The sequence below is a fragment of the Chelon labrosus genome (assembly GCF_963514085.1).
Source record: "Chelon labrosus genome assembly, chromosome: 8".
NCBI lineage: Eukaryota > Metazoa > Chordata > Actinopteri > Mugiliformes > Mugilidae > Chelon > Chelon labrosus.
The window spans coordinates 25,123,305-25,137,232 of NC_140358.1; the positions used below are offsets into that span (position 1 = coordinate 25,123,305).

Below are 13,928 nucleotides of genomic sequence, written 5' to 3' on the forward strand. Positions count from 1 at the left end.
AAGGGCAAGATGGTGGTTGGAGAGGAGTGGGGTGGATGGGTAGAGGGGTGGGCGGCGGCGGCGGGTGGAGGGGTGCGTAATGGCGTGGTATTAAATTCTAATTAGAGATGCAGGGGATCAATGATAGGGAGGTTGGACAGCCCGGGCCCCCAGTGCCAGCCCAATAGACTGATGAGTTATTGTCATGTAAAAAAGCGCTAGCAATAAGACCAAACGCTTTGCTATTGTCCAAGCGGAAAGAGCCAAGTTTATTATGAGGACTATATGCTCTAGAGACCTCGGGCTAGGCGGCTCTTAGGGGGCTTTTCATAAAACAGGGCTAGGTTCCTATAAAGGAGGCCAGTTTTGGAGCAGGCGCTGAGCAGTGAACATCTACCCACCGTCCAGCCTTCTTCCAACCAGTTCAAACCAAACAAGTCATCTTTCCCCCCAAACTCAGACCGCGCGTCCTCCTCATTTTTATTTTTTATTATTTTTTTTTCTTTCAAACCCATTTTTTTTGGGTGCTTTTGTTTTTGTATTTTTTTTTTGTTTTTTGTTTTGCAGGGAAGTGCAGCTTTCTTACTCTACCGAGCCTTCTCAAATGTATAAAATGGAGTATTCTTACCTAAATTCCTCTGCCTACGAGTCATGTATGGCCGGGATGGACACGTCGAGCTTGGCATCGGCCTATGCGGACTTCAGTTCGTGCAGTCAAGCCAGTGGGTTTCAGTACAATCCCATCAGGACCACTTTCGGGGCCACCTCCGGCTGTCCGTCCCTCACGCCGGGGTCCTGCAGCCTGGGGACCCTGCGGGACCACCAGAGCAGCCCGTACGCCGCAGGTAAGCAGCGGCTCCGGAGCCTCAACCCGGTGTATTATAGGACGCCTTGATTGCATTTGAAAATGGAAATGTGTTTAGTATTTACCAAACGAAATTTGCTTACACAAATGAAAGAATTTATCACGTTAGAAGCGATTGCAGGCAAGCGGTAATTCGGTTACGGGGTTATACTATCCCAGTCACACCCAAAACCGCCAACAGAATTATCTTAAGCTGCCAAAATGATAGGCATAATTTATTTACTTTGCGATGAGACATAAAGCTTCGAAAATAATTAGATAACCAAAGACTAAAGCTCATTATTGGCACCGAATTGGAGTTACAGTAGCAACAAGCGGGGCGGATGGGAACATTATGACAAGTTTTCAAACTTGAGCCTCAATCTGAGGAGCAACAATTAGTTTAACATTACAATTAACCGCATCACAGGTCAGCAGCGTTATCAATTCTGAACTAATCCACAGGTAATCAAAGGCATAATACAATTGAAAGCTTTAGCCCAGCGTCCTTAACCGGATTTTATACAAAATATCGAGTTTAAATTTACTTCCATTTGACAACACCGCAGTTCTACACCCTCATACCTTCCCATTACCGCACAGATAAGACCCGTGCACGTCTAACGGTGACATTTCATCCGGTTTACAGTTCCATACAAACTCTTCACGGATCACGGCGGACTGAACGAGAAGAGGAAGCAGAGGCGCATCCGGACCACTTTCACCAGCGCCCAGCTCAAGGAGCTGGAGCGGGTCTTCGCCGAGACGCACTACCCGGACATCTACACCAGAGAGGAGCTGGCACTTAAAATCGATCTGACTGAAGCCAGAGTGCAGGTACACAACCACCGGCTACCCCACAGGCGCCAACCTGCACCCGTTACGCACGGTTACGCACAATTACGCACGGGTGGATTTAGGATGAAAACAAGAAACATTTTAACACAGAGAGCCCAAATACACATTTTAAATAGATTTTAGTGAAGTTAAAGTTGTGCTGCTTTGACATGATGAATTGCTGATCGTTCACTGTTCACTGTGCACTAATGCGCAAAATAAAGAATTATTTTTTTGTCATTAAAGCATGGCATAATGAAAACTAATTTAAATCGCCCTTTGTGACAGTCATTTAAAATCAAATGTGAATGCGGATTTGATTTATTTTTGTTATAAACAAATCTATCATAGTGGTCTAACGTTTCTACCGACACTTTCTCTACTGTCCAGGTGTGGTTCCAAAACCGGCGTGCCAAATTCCGCAAGCAGGAGCGAGCAGCTGCAGCGGCCGCAGCGGCTGCCAAGTCCGGCTCCGGGAAGAAGTCCGACTCAAGAGACGAAGACAGCAAAGAGACCAAAACCACCGACCCCGACAGCACAGGAGGACCGGGCCCGAACCCTGTGCCCACCTCCAACTGCGGCGGACCGAGCCCTACCGGAGGCCAAGTCAACACCACCGGGAACGGACAGGTGGACCAAGTCAAGACCTCCGTGTCCACCGGCATGGGAGTGACAGCACCCAGCCAAGGCTGGGCCACCGCACCGGGGGCCATCACCTCCATCCCGGACTCATTGGGCGGGCCCTTCGCCAGCGTACTGTCGTCTTTGCAAAGACAGAACGGAGCCAAAGCTACATTAGTAAAGACCAGCATGTTCTAATGAAGCTTCACAGCGGGGGAAGAGAAACAGAGCAGAGGAAAAAGAGACCCTCCCTCCCCGGAGACTGAAAAGCAATCGCTCGAGACAGACTTAAGGACAATAAAACGCAGTTAGAAAAAGAAAAATGTTATTTCATTTTTAGGCCTTGCGCCATTTCTTGTGGTCAGTGGACAGTTTTTGCTGTAAAAATAGCCATCTTGACAAGTCATGCTGTCTTATAATAACAACGACTTCATTTTCTTTAAACAAGTGTACGCTGGGTGAACTGTTTCCACTGGTTTCATGTCTGAGGACTGAACATCTCGACAACACGAGGTAGAAAAGGGGACGATTTTCTGTACAAACACCATCAAAAATAACCAGTAACGCTGCGCAAATTAGAAACAGGACCCTCTCATCCCGCATTTAAGACTGAAATCTGGATCGAGTGACTTGTTGAGATGATTATTTTGTTTTTTTTGTCCAGATACCGAGCAGACGTCGGCGCGCAACTGGAGACGCGCAGTGCCATCAGATCAGTGGAGCCTCGTTGTAGTCGCGTTAAAATGTCAGAGTTCAACAGCTGCTTTTGTTCGCCACACAGAGACGTTAAATATATCCATGACTGAGGATGCTCTCCCCACAAACAAACACCTAACAAGACGCCGACGCATTTTTTTTTTTATTTGCTTTTCAGTTCTCTGAGACCCAACCTGCTGCGTGGAAGTGGCCTCTTACAATTTTTCTTTTTTTTTTGGTTTGTTTCCAGGGCTGCTGAGAGTTTAGTTTCTTTAAATTATCGATATAAACACAATTATTTCCTCGAGAGAAAAAAGGCACAAACTACTGCAATGTTCATCTCTGACAGGAAATCTGTATGTTTTGTGTGTCTTTCTACGGCAGTGTTTTTGTGGCTCAAATTGTATAGTGTTAATACGTATTATTGTCTCCTCTAGTTGAACCATAGGCCATACTCCCTCGTAGATCGATCATACAAGTCTTTTTGATGTTTTACAAAATTCCCTCGGAAGAATTTATTTTGGGTAAAAAGAAAAAAAAAAAGTAAAAAGGGGGAATGGATGCAAACATTGTATTTATTTCTATATAATTTGCATGTTGTCTCTCTTTGTCTGATTTTACAATGATTTCCCTCCCATTTTGTGAGCATTATGTAACATGTTTTGTCCGGGATCTGAAAGTTATTTATATGTAGGTAATGAATGCTTATATTTAAGAAGGAAATATTTCTACATGTGCACATAGTTTTCCAGGTGTACCATTGAAATGATTGTTGATGATAAAAAAAAAAAAAAAAAAAATAGTTCATTTTGCTTTTTGTCATGTTTTCTTTTGGGGAAAAATCGATAAAATTCTCATTTATTTTCATTATATTCGTGAAATTTAACTCGTTTTAAACAATGTTTTAGACATTTTTTTTTAATTTATTTTTTTAAATAACAAGAAATTTCGTTTGGTTTGGAAAAGGCCTTGGATTTCAGCACCACGGACAGCAACGGAGAATTAACTCAAGACGATTGATTTAAGTTTTATTATTATTTTACTGAAAAAAAAGAGTGGAAAAACATTTAATCATCAGTCAGTCTACTAATATATTACAGATTTAAAACTAGAAAAATAAAAACGCTTAACCTACTTTTAAAAAATTGCCACATTTGGAGGAAAAATTATCTAAATTGAAGACAAATAGCATCCCTGCAAACGAAACGCTATCATTTATAACACTATTAATAACAATATTAATAATTAAGATTAGTGAAAACCAGATTTTGTTTTTTTTTTATAATAACAAACTCGGTCTTACAACAAAACCTGAAACCCGACTGATTCTCTGATGACACTTGAAGGGCTCGGGATGAAGTTCTACAGCAGAATTTGAGGATTTATTTTAATATTCTGGACACGCTTCGCTTGAAAACACGGAGAAAAAGGCTGAAACTTGGAATCTGGACAACTAGACTGAATTTTTATAAATGTGCAGCAGCTCTGCAGTTAAACACCGAGACCGCTTCGACTCAAACTGAGACCTAATGAACTGAGGCTGCGCTACTCACTGCAGTGGCGCAGGTTCGAGTCCCGCCTGCACCTCTCTCGCCTCATTGCTTCCTGTTTCTCCTCACTGGTGCTGTTAAAAAAACATAAAAGGTATAAAGGTATGAAGGCTAAAAGAACTAGTCCTGACCTAAAATAGGGAGCTTTAACATATTTTAGATGATTTTAAACTCTGCATTGATGCACATTTTAATTCTACTAGTATAATTTACTTATTTACTCTTAAAGTCCAAAACCAGAGAAGGACACTTAAAGCCGACTTCACCCAAGACAAAGGAGTCCATTTTCATCTTCTGCAATGATTCAAAATAACATTTAAAAGAAAGACAGAAGGCCCCGCTTTAATTTATAACATTTTATTTATAAACATACAGTATGCTATAAATGCCGTTGCATTTAAACATCAAATTAATCTATATCTCGGATAGTGTTCAGGTGAATATTACAATAAATACAGAACAGACGTAAAAGGTTTTTCATTCCCCCAACCATCCTGTTAAGAAGACCGTCTGGATATAGTAGAGCTCCGTCTCAAAGATCCCGCTATAAGAGACTCAGCTGAGAATTATTATTCAGTAACTAAATGAGGATAGAAATAAAAAAAAATAAAAATAAAATACACAATCGGAACAGAAGCTTAGAAATACTGTAGATCAGAGAGATGAACCCCGGAGGAGAAGCTCGGCTATAGGACGCGGCGGTGGAGGAGGAAGAGGAGGCTGCTAGTTTGCTCTCATACAGCAAAATCATTTGGTTTTAGGCTTAAACGTGCATTTTTATTTATTTATTGTGTTTTTTTTTACATCCACAACACAGCTCTTCTCACGAGGAAAATAAAAAAGAAGCAAGTGATTTCAAATGTGCAGGTGACGGCACAGATCTTTAGTTTTCATCCAACCAAATATTGCACGGCTGCTGGTATGTGTCCATATAACCTCTGCTGTTTAACTAGATGTAACTGGTGATTCTTTTTTGTTTTTTTAAATATGTATATATACACACATACATATATATATATGTGTGTACATATATATGTGTGTGTTTTTAAATGTATAAATGAATTCTACCACTGAGCAATTATCAAAATTACCTCAATTAATAGCATACAGAAGTCTCTATCTCTCTAGAGTCTAACAACATTCAAAATTAAATCCAGGTTTTTTTCTTTATTTTTTTCTCTCTCCCCCTGCAGTCTAACATATTCTGGGTTTCATCTCAAACAGACAACAGAAAGGCTTCCTTTCTTTCTTTGCACCGCTTATTCCACTACAAAACCACGGAGTAGTCGCGTGGGGCGGGGCGGGGCGGGGGGGAGAATACGAAATCAAGTGCGTGTCGTTTCTCTGGAAATAAACAGCACTTGTCAAGTGAAGTAAAGCGCGGCGAGAGGGAGGGCTGCAGTCTGCTCGTCTGCAGTAGTTTAAATTTGGCCAAATCCCCTCCCTGAAACTAAAAACAAAAATAAAATAATAAAAAGAGGAAAGATTAAACACCATACAGCTGGTGTTTTGCTTCCTGCATCATCCTGCTTTCCTAAGGCACATTAAAGTTTCCAAGCTGACAGGTCGGACGAGGAACAACCTGCCGTGACTGTCGTGTTATTGCCCTAATGACGAACCTACATCCGTTATATGTCTTTATATTAGAAGCTAATTCTATTCTGTACACGGAAGGAGAGCCGTAAGAGGTCACGGCGTGGGCCAGAGGGTAAAAAACAGTGACTTAAACTGTGTCTATCGGGTTTAAAGTGACCTTTATTGCACTTTCTAAATTAATCTTGTGTATTTTTCTCTTTTTTATCCATTGAAGGGGACTAAAATTATTCAGATTTGTCAGATTCACCCTGTTTGGAGAATCTTTTTTGGATTTACATCACTTGAAAAAACAACAAAAACCCCATGTGGTCGGTTTCCATCATATGGAACTAAATGTTAAACCAGGCAAACAGAATCCGATTCTACGAGACCGATATCTGATCACCTTGCTTTCTTCTCATGTGTTCACTCTGACCGTGTCCTCCTACCTGTCTGTAAACGATACTGTGATTTCCTTCCAACATGGCCGTCGCCTCAGAACAGTCTCTCTCTCTGTGTGTGTGTGTGTGTGTGTTGCTGCATGATGAAACATAGTCTGTGGTGGAATGAGGACCAATCACATCCAGATTTCTCTCACGTATCAGAAGACATGAACACGAAGCATATATCGTTTTTAAACATTTGACTTCCCCTCCCTCCCTCCCTCCCTCCCTCCCCCCCAACGTCTCCCTGTTTGGCCTTCTTACGATGAATCTTCAATGGTTATTGAGCTGCAGAGGATGCAAAGATCCCGACACGCTGTGAAGGACATGATTTGCAGATAATCGGGTTAAAACACGGGGATGGGGTTTTTTCTTCCGTGAACCTTGTGCTTTTTTTCCCCCCGGGCGAGCGTCACAACGTGGTCGGCTGTCCGGCCGCTTGACAGGAAAAAAAAGAGAAAGAGAGAGAGAGAAGGAAACCCACAGATTTTATAAACCAGCTTTGTTTTCCTGGGATTTTAAATTCAAGGACAAGAAGCGGCTCTAATGAAAGAAAACCTTCTTAATTTGAGATAAAGACTCGGGAGTCTTTTGATAGAGGCTCTAAATTTGATTTTGCGGTTCACTGATCCCCAAATGATAGCAGCTGCTGAGAGGTTATTGAAACACGAGACGCTTCTTCGAGGAAACTTTCGCTGCTCTGCAATAAAGGTGAAGGAGACGGAAAAGTTTACAGTAACCCTCTCCTGGATGCAGCTTCATTCAGCATCGCCGTGCCTGACACTCCTTTATTAAAGCTTTATTAAACCTTTGTCTTATCCGCTTCACAGTAATAAAGAGCGTAAGGAGTGAAATGCATCTAAAAGCTTGAGCATAATATACATAAACCTAAAATAACCATTATATGTTCTATGTAAATCATGCGTTTATTCATCTGAGAAAATATGAAATATGGGAAATATGAAAGATTAATACCTTCCTCTTTTCTAATTTGTATAAAATGAGAAAGACAATATTAGCACAAAGATGCTAGATAAGGAGAAATAAACAAAGGAGAGAGATTGTGGGGTGGGGGGGACTCACAGCGGGAGCGGATGTAGCACTGGTGGCAGTTGAGGAGGCCGTTTCTGATCCGGACGTCGGTTCCCGTGGTCGTGTCGCCTAACTGCCCCTTACATACACCACACTGAGGAGACACACAGGCAGATGGGGGGGATATTAGATATTATTTTATCTTAAAGAACAAACTTGGTGCTAGTCTATGTACACCTATCAGCGAATTGATCTCATCAGGATGTTAATACTCTTCTGGGAAATCTGTTGATACGCATCACCACCTGAACATTGCTGCAGAGCTAGCACATCTCCATGGCAACGGCAAGAAGGTGTCCCCCCCCCCCCCGGATGCCATAAGTGTAACACGGGCACCTGGCTATCCGTGTGACGTACAAGACAACGCGACTCATCAGACCAGGCCTGCCTTCCTTCCTTCCTTCCTTCTATTACTCCGTGGTCCAGTTCTGATTCGTCCATTTATAGGAGATTTCAGCAGAGGACAGAGGTCAGCGTGGACGCCCTGACTGGTCCCAACAAGCATTTATTTTTTCCTGCGATCTGAGCTACTTTCTGCTGGATTGGACCACGTGGGACGAGCCCTCGGCGTCCATGAGCCTGTCACCTGTTCACCACCTTCCCTTCATTGCACCACTTTTGATAGATACTGGCCACTACGGACCAGGAACACCCCACAAGAGCTGCAGTTTTGGAGACGCTCTGAACCAGACATAGAGCCTTGACAGTTTTTCTCATGTCAATGTCTGTCCACTTGCTGCCTGATACATACACTGCCTGGCCAAAAAAAAAGTCTCCACCTGGATTTAACTAAGTAAATAGGTAGGAGCCTCCTATTGGATAATTACAGCATGGGTGATTATCTTTCAGCTGGCAACAAGTTATTTAACCCCAACTGATGCAATGAGTAGCTTCTCATTTCTTAAACAACCATGTCTAAAGACACATCCTGTGGTCGTGGAAAAGATGTTAGTCTGTTTGAGAAGGGTCAAATCATTGGCATGCATCAAGCAAGCAGAGAAAACATCTAAGGAGATTGTAGAAACTACTAAAACTGGGTTAAGAACTGTCCAACGCATTACTAAAAACTGGAAGGATAGTGGAGAACCATCGTCTTAGAGGAAGAAATGTGGTCGTGATCACTTAAACGTTTGGTGAAATCAAATCGAAGAAAAACAACAGTAGAACTCAGGGCTATGTTTAATAGTGAAAGTAAGAACATTTCCACACGTACAATGTGAAGGGAACTCAAGGGATTATGACTGAACAGCTGTGTTGCCTTAAGAAAACCACTAATCAGTGAGGCTAACTGGAAACAAAAAAGCTTCAATTTGCGTCAAAGGGAGCATAAAGATTGGACTCTGGAGCAATGGAAGAAGGTCATGTGGTCTGATTAGTCCAGATTTACCCTGTTCCAGAGTGATGGGGGCATCAGGGTAAGAAGAGAGGCAGATGAAGTGATGCATCCATCATGCCTAGTGTCTACTGTACAAGCCTGTGGGGGCAGTGCTATGATCTGGGGTTGCTGCAGTTGCTCAGGTCTAGGTTCAGCAACATTATGTTGCCCAAAGAATGAGGACAACAATAATCAACCCCTATGGCAGAGATTGTGATGCGCATCACACTGTAACACTGCCGAGTGAAACATCAAATGGATACTAAAATGTTCAAGCTTCTATCTTTGAAGCATTCCTTCCCACTGACCTTAAAGCAGGTGATGTGGAAGTAGAGGCTGAGGGTCTCTATGATCATGGCCGCCCCTTTCCCTAAAGGCTGGCCACAGCTGGAGCACAGCTTCTTCCCACTGACTGACCTAGAAATGAAAGGAAAGACATACAAAAGACACAGAGACAGAAAATACTTCATGTCAAACACTCTTTTCCTTTAATGCTAGTTATCCCCATGTTTACCAGTGTTTTGTTGGACTGAAAAATGAATAAAGGACAAGAAAGAGACGCACGGTAAATATCAGACAACGCCACGAATGTTTCAGCTTTCCTACAGTCAGCTTGTGGGTCCGTGCATTTGCCGTTTTTGTTTGCATTTCTATTAATCAAGGTCTTTTAAAAGGATGAAGGTTTGAGGATGACATCTGTAATTTGTGCTTGTTAATGAGATCTGATCTAAGAAGAAAAGCTCAGGAACTTCTCGACACTTCTTCGATAACTCTCGGATATTTTAAGAAATGTTTACTCACTGTAAACTCACAAATGTGCTCACGGTAGAAATAGGACTACACAAAACTAATGAATAAACCTCTCCTTCTCCTCCAGCGCATTATTATATTGAAATTCCAAGCAGGTTGGAGGGTCCTTGCTGCAGTGGTACAAGTTATGAGATGGGTAGAAAAAAAAAAAAAAAAAAGAACGTGGGCAGCAGAGCAGAAAATGACAATGCAGAAAATGAGCCGCACCCTCCCCCTTCCCTCCTTGCTTGTGATGCGGTACCTGTTGGGCGCTGGAGGCAGCGAGTCTGGCGGTGATGGACATGCCGCGGGCGGCTTTGATGAGCCACGGCCCGCGTTATTATCAACGGGGCCGCTCCTGGAAATGGACAGCAACATGCAACACGATGATGACTCGGATACAGAGATACTACTGGCTGTCGGGAGTCAAACGTGAACCAATCCAGGCCGGAGCAATAGTCAGATGTACTTAGTGATGTTTGGACAGCTCCTAGCATGCTTTATCCTTTAAAATATAGCGTTGTTGGTTACTGTTGTATAAGACTGTAATGATGAAACTCTCTTTTTCATGGCCTGCAGTCTTGTTACTTTATGTAACAGAGGAGAAGTCAGGTGCAGTTACACCACCTGCTGGCCAAACATGAACCAACATAAAAAGCTCTGCTGGTTTATTTGCTAGCCTTTCTAAAACTAGCATTAACACCAGAGACGTATCTGAAAGTCGAGGATCATTTTGATGGTGAAAAGAAAATGGAAATGAGGAAATAAAACCATGTTTAAAGCAGAAACAGCTTCTTACAGGGATAGTATCATCACATCCTCGTAAATAGTCCCAACAACATGTCATTGTGGAAGAATATGAGTCAGGTCAAGGACAAGTATGTGTATAATACGACCAACTCCTGTACAGACATATTGTTTTATCTTGATATTTAAGAGAAACACAAATAGAAGTTTTAAACTGTTAATGTTTTGTGAAAGACCTGGGACTGAATCCTTATGTTTTTTTTTTCTTTCTCACGTACCTTCGGTCTCCTGCAGGCCGGCTGGGCTTGTTTGTGTCTGCCGAGACCTCCGGCTGTTTCTTGACCGGAGTGGAGGACTTAGTCGGCGCCGGAGGAAGCTTCTGGCCGTTCTGAAGGCTGTGAACGAGCATCTCCACCTGACTGCTGCTCTGACTCACCGAACTGATGAGACGCAGGAACAGAAACAGAAGCAGGCCAATGTTATTTGCACGACTGAGATTAAGACAAAGAGCAAAATACTGGCACATGTAGCCTGAATTAACTAGATGAATTAGAGCAAGATATCAGCTACAGCACAGACTGTAGGTGGTAACTTGTCTGTGTACTCCTTTCTTTCTCAAATGCTTATACTTTGGTTTAAATACATTTTAGTAGCGTTTCGGCAAGTGAAACTCATCTTAAAGACTCATTTTAAGGCACTTACACTTACAATTTCTGCTTAAATGCAACGTTTACTGCTTTGAGACACCGTTCACCGACCTTCTGCCCGTTTTCATGCTGTCGTCGGCGGTGCTGATGTCGCTGGTCCTGTCGTTTTCCCTCCGTCTCCACTCGACGCTCTCCGTGCTCCCCTTCTGTGTCAACCGATCAGAGACGGCAAACAGTTGCTGAACAGTTGATACGCGTGTGCCCACTCCAGCGGAGAAGGCGAACACCATCAATAAATTCATTTTGCGGAGAATTAGTCTGATTTATTCCTCTGAGCCACAGAGAACTCACCAGTAGAGCCACATCATTACACACGGTGACATGTTTCTTTATATTGAAAAATATGAGCATTACAAATAATTTACAAACAGCTCTACAGACTAATTACATTTATGAGAGCAGTTTCTATCAGGCAGAAGTCACCGCACATGCTCAGCACACTGCCTGTACTGTAAACCATCACTGTATTCTTTGCTTTATCTACTCAATTTTCCACCTTCGGATCAGTTTATTTTCCCCAGTCTAGAGAAACTCTCAAAGCTTTGGACCTCAGGTGTCCTACGAAGTTTGCACAGTATGTCTTACACATTAAAGTGCATATTAGTCTCTGCAATCTCACAGATGCTGCAGTACAGACTCCAGCATCTGATGCACTGCAGCATCAACACTCACTCAAAATTGCATTGGGTACACAAGAGATTACGAATGCATTCTAATATAACAATCCTGCACTAAATCTCAGTCAGTGGGCTAAATAACAGAAAGACTTTAGTGTTTAACAGAACCACAAACTACATCCTGCAAAATGATCATCCAGCTGAATCACCACCTTTCTGGCGGTGTTTTACACAACAAACTGAACATTATAACAGCCAGTGCAGGGCTGGTATTACACTGCCTGGTCAAAACCTGGATTTAACTAAGCAAATAGATATGAGCCTCCTATTGGATAATTACTGCATGGGTGATTATCTTTCAGCTGGCAACAAGTTATTTAACCCCAACTGATGCAATGAGTAGCTTCTCATTTCTTCAACAACCATGTCTAAAGGTGGAGAAGATGTTAGTCTGTTTGAAAAGGGTCAAATCATTGGCATGCATCAAGCAGAGAAAACATCTAAGGAGATTGAAGAAACTACTAAAACTGGGTTAAGAACTGTCCAACGTGTTATTAAAAACTGGGGTAAGAAGAGAGGCAGATGAAGTGATGCATCCATCATGCCTAGTGTCTACTGTACAAGCCTGTGGGGGCAGTGCTATGATCTGGGGTTGCTGCAGTTGCTCAGGTCTAGGTTCAGCAACATTATGTTGCCCAAAGAATGAGGTCAGCTGACTACCTGAATATACTGAATGACCAGGTTATTCCATCAATGGATTTTTTTCTTCCCTGATGTTCACGGGCATATTTCAAGATGACAATGCCAGGATTCATGGGGCTCAGATTGTGAAAGAGTGGTTCAGGGAGCATGAGACATCATTTTCACACATGGATTGGCCACCACAGAGTCCAGACCTTAACCCCATTGAGAATCTTTGGGATGTGCTGGAGAAGGCTTTGTGCAGTGGTCAGACTCTCCCATCATCAATACAAGATCTTGGTGAAAAATGAATGCAACAAGTCACGTCAAGTGACATTCTGCTGAGCCCTGAGTGCAGCTACAACACAATTCTCCTGTCATTCAGTTTTTCCCCTCCTGAACACTTCAACTCATCCATGTAGAGTCCTACGATTGCATCACATTTGAGAATTTCTTCTTGTGGGTTCAGCATACATTCATCATCCTCATCACATCACTTCTATTCTGACCTTGTCAAAGAGCTTTGGTATTAGACTTGTAAATAAGTCTAACACCAGTATTTTTGTATTTCTTGTCACCCAGTGCGATGATGATGTGGCTCAGGTTGGCGTTTCCCTGAACTGATTTAGTACGAGAGCACACATCTAACTATCAATAATCAATGAGCTATTCACCGACTGCCTCTCCAGCAGTTCCTGTTTGCGTTCCCAGTCAGCCAGCGAACGGACGATCGTGTCCTGAAGCCCAGAGGTGGAGGTGAGCTCCCCTCGGCTGGGAGAAGGCAGGGCCGATGAGCGTGGCGTCAGAGGCGTCACAGTTTCCTCCAGTATCCTACGCTCCTGTTGTCAAGGGAGAGTCACGAAGTTATAAACCAAACATGAGGGCTATCAGGGGCTCAAGATTAGCAGCAAAGAAAACAACACATTTATTTTTATTGCACATTTCAGCTGACGATCTCAACCATAACAACAACACACACACACCTCCTCGTGGTACTTCCTCTCCTCCTCCGCCACCTCCCTCTGAGCTCTCTCCCACTCCTCCTTCAGCTTCTCCTGCTCGCGCTGGTACTTCTCCTGTTACCACGGCAACAGACACATGACATACAGCACAGAGCCTCAACGAAGAGGAATGCTAAACTGTCTGCAGAAAAACGGAGACGATGCGCAGACGCATCTGGCATCCTAAGAAGGTTTGAGAGGGTTTTTCAAAAGGCCCCTTTCTTTTTCTGAATCACACGACGATGACATAAACATCTCCGAGTCCAAGAAGGGAAAGCGCTTCGACAAGCACTAGACTGTGTGAAGTTTCCACGTGGGACGCCCCCTCAGTATGTGCTTTGATTTAGATTTAGAGACATTAATGAGGGCTGGTG

The 13,928-nt window shown here is 42.9% G+C and overlaps 2 protein-coding genes across 8 annotated transcripts in view; one reads left to right on the forward strand and one right to left on the reverse strand.

Annotated features, from left to right (window-relative positions):
* Positions 1-583: 583 nt before the first annotated feature.
* Positions 584-2,479, forward strand: phox2bb (paired like homeobox 2Bb; the record flags this gene model as incomplete). The annotated part of the gene is made up of 3 exons (XM_084550537.1): positions 584-824; positions 1,473-1,660; positions 2,051-2,479. The coding sequence occupies 3 exons, from the start codon at positions 584-586 to the stop codon at positions 2,477-2,479; spliced, it is 858 nt and encodes a 285-aa protein (XP_084406663.1).
* Positions 2,480-6,793: 4,314 nt separating this feature from the next.
* Positions 6,794-13,928, reverse strand: part of LOC311492156 (LIM and calponin homology domains-containing protein 1-like) — a 93,256-nt gene continuing 86,121 nt past the window's right edge. For all 7 annotated transcript variants that reach the window (XM_084550341.1, XM_084550340.1, XM_084550344.1 and 4 more), the window contains 8 exons: positions 13,537-13,629; positions 13,228-13,392; positions 11,307-11,401; positions 10,827-10,988; positions 10,064-10,159; positions 9,321-9,429; positions 7,629-7,731; positions 6,794-6,983 (listed from right to left, as the gene is read on the reverse strand). In XM_084550341.1, coding sequence (XP_084406467.1) covers positions 6,958-6,983; positions 7,629-7,731; positions 9,321-9,429; positions 10,064-10,159; positions 10,827-10,988; positions 11,307-11,401; positions 13,228-13,392; positions 13,537-13,629 — 849 coding nt within the window. In that variant the 3' untranslated portion in view covers positions 6,794-6,957. The remainder of the gene's footprint in view (positions 6,984-7,628; positions 7,732-9,320; positions 9,430-10,063; positions 10,160-10,826; positions 10,989-11,306; positions 11,402-13,227; positions 13,393-13,536; positions 13,630-13,928) is intronic.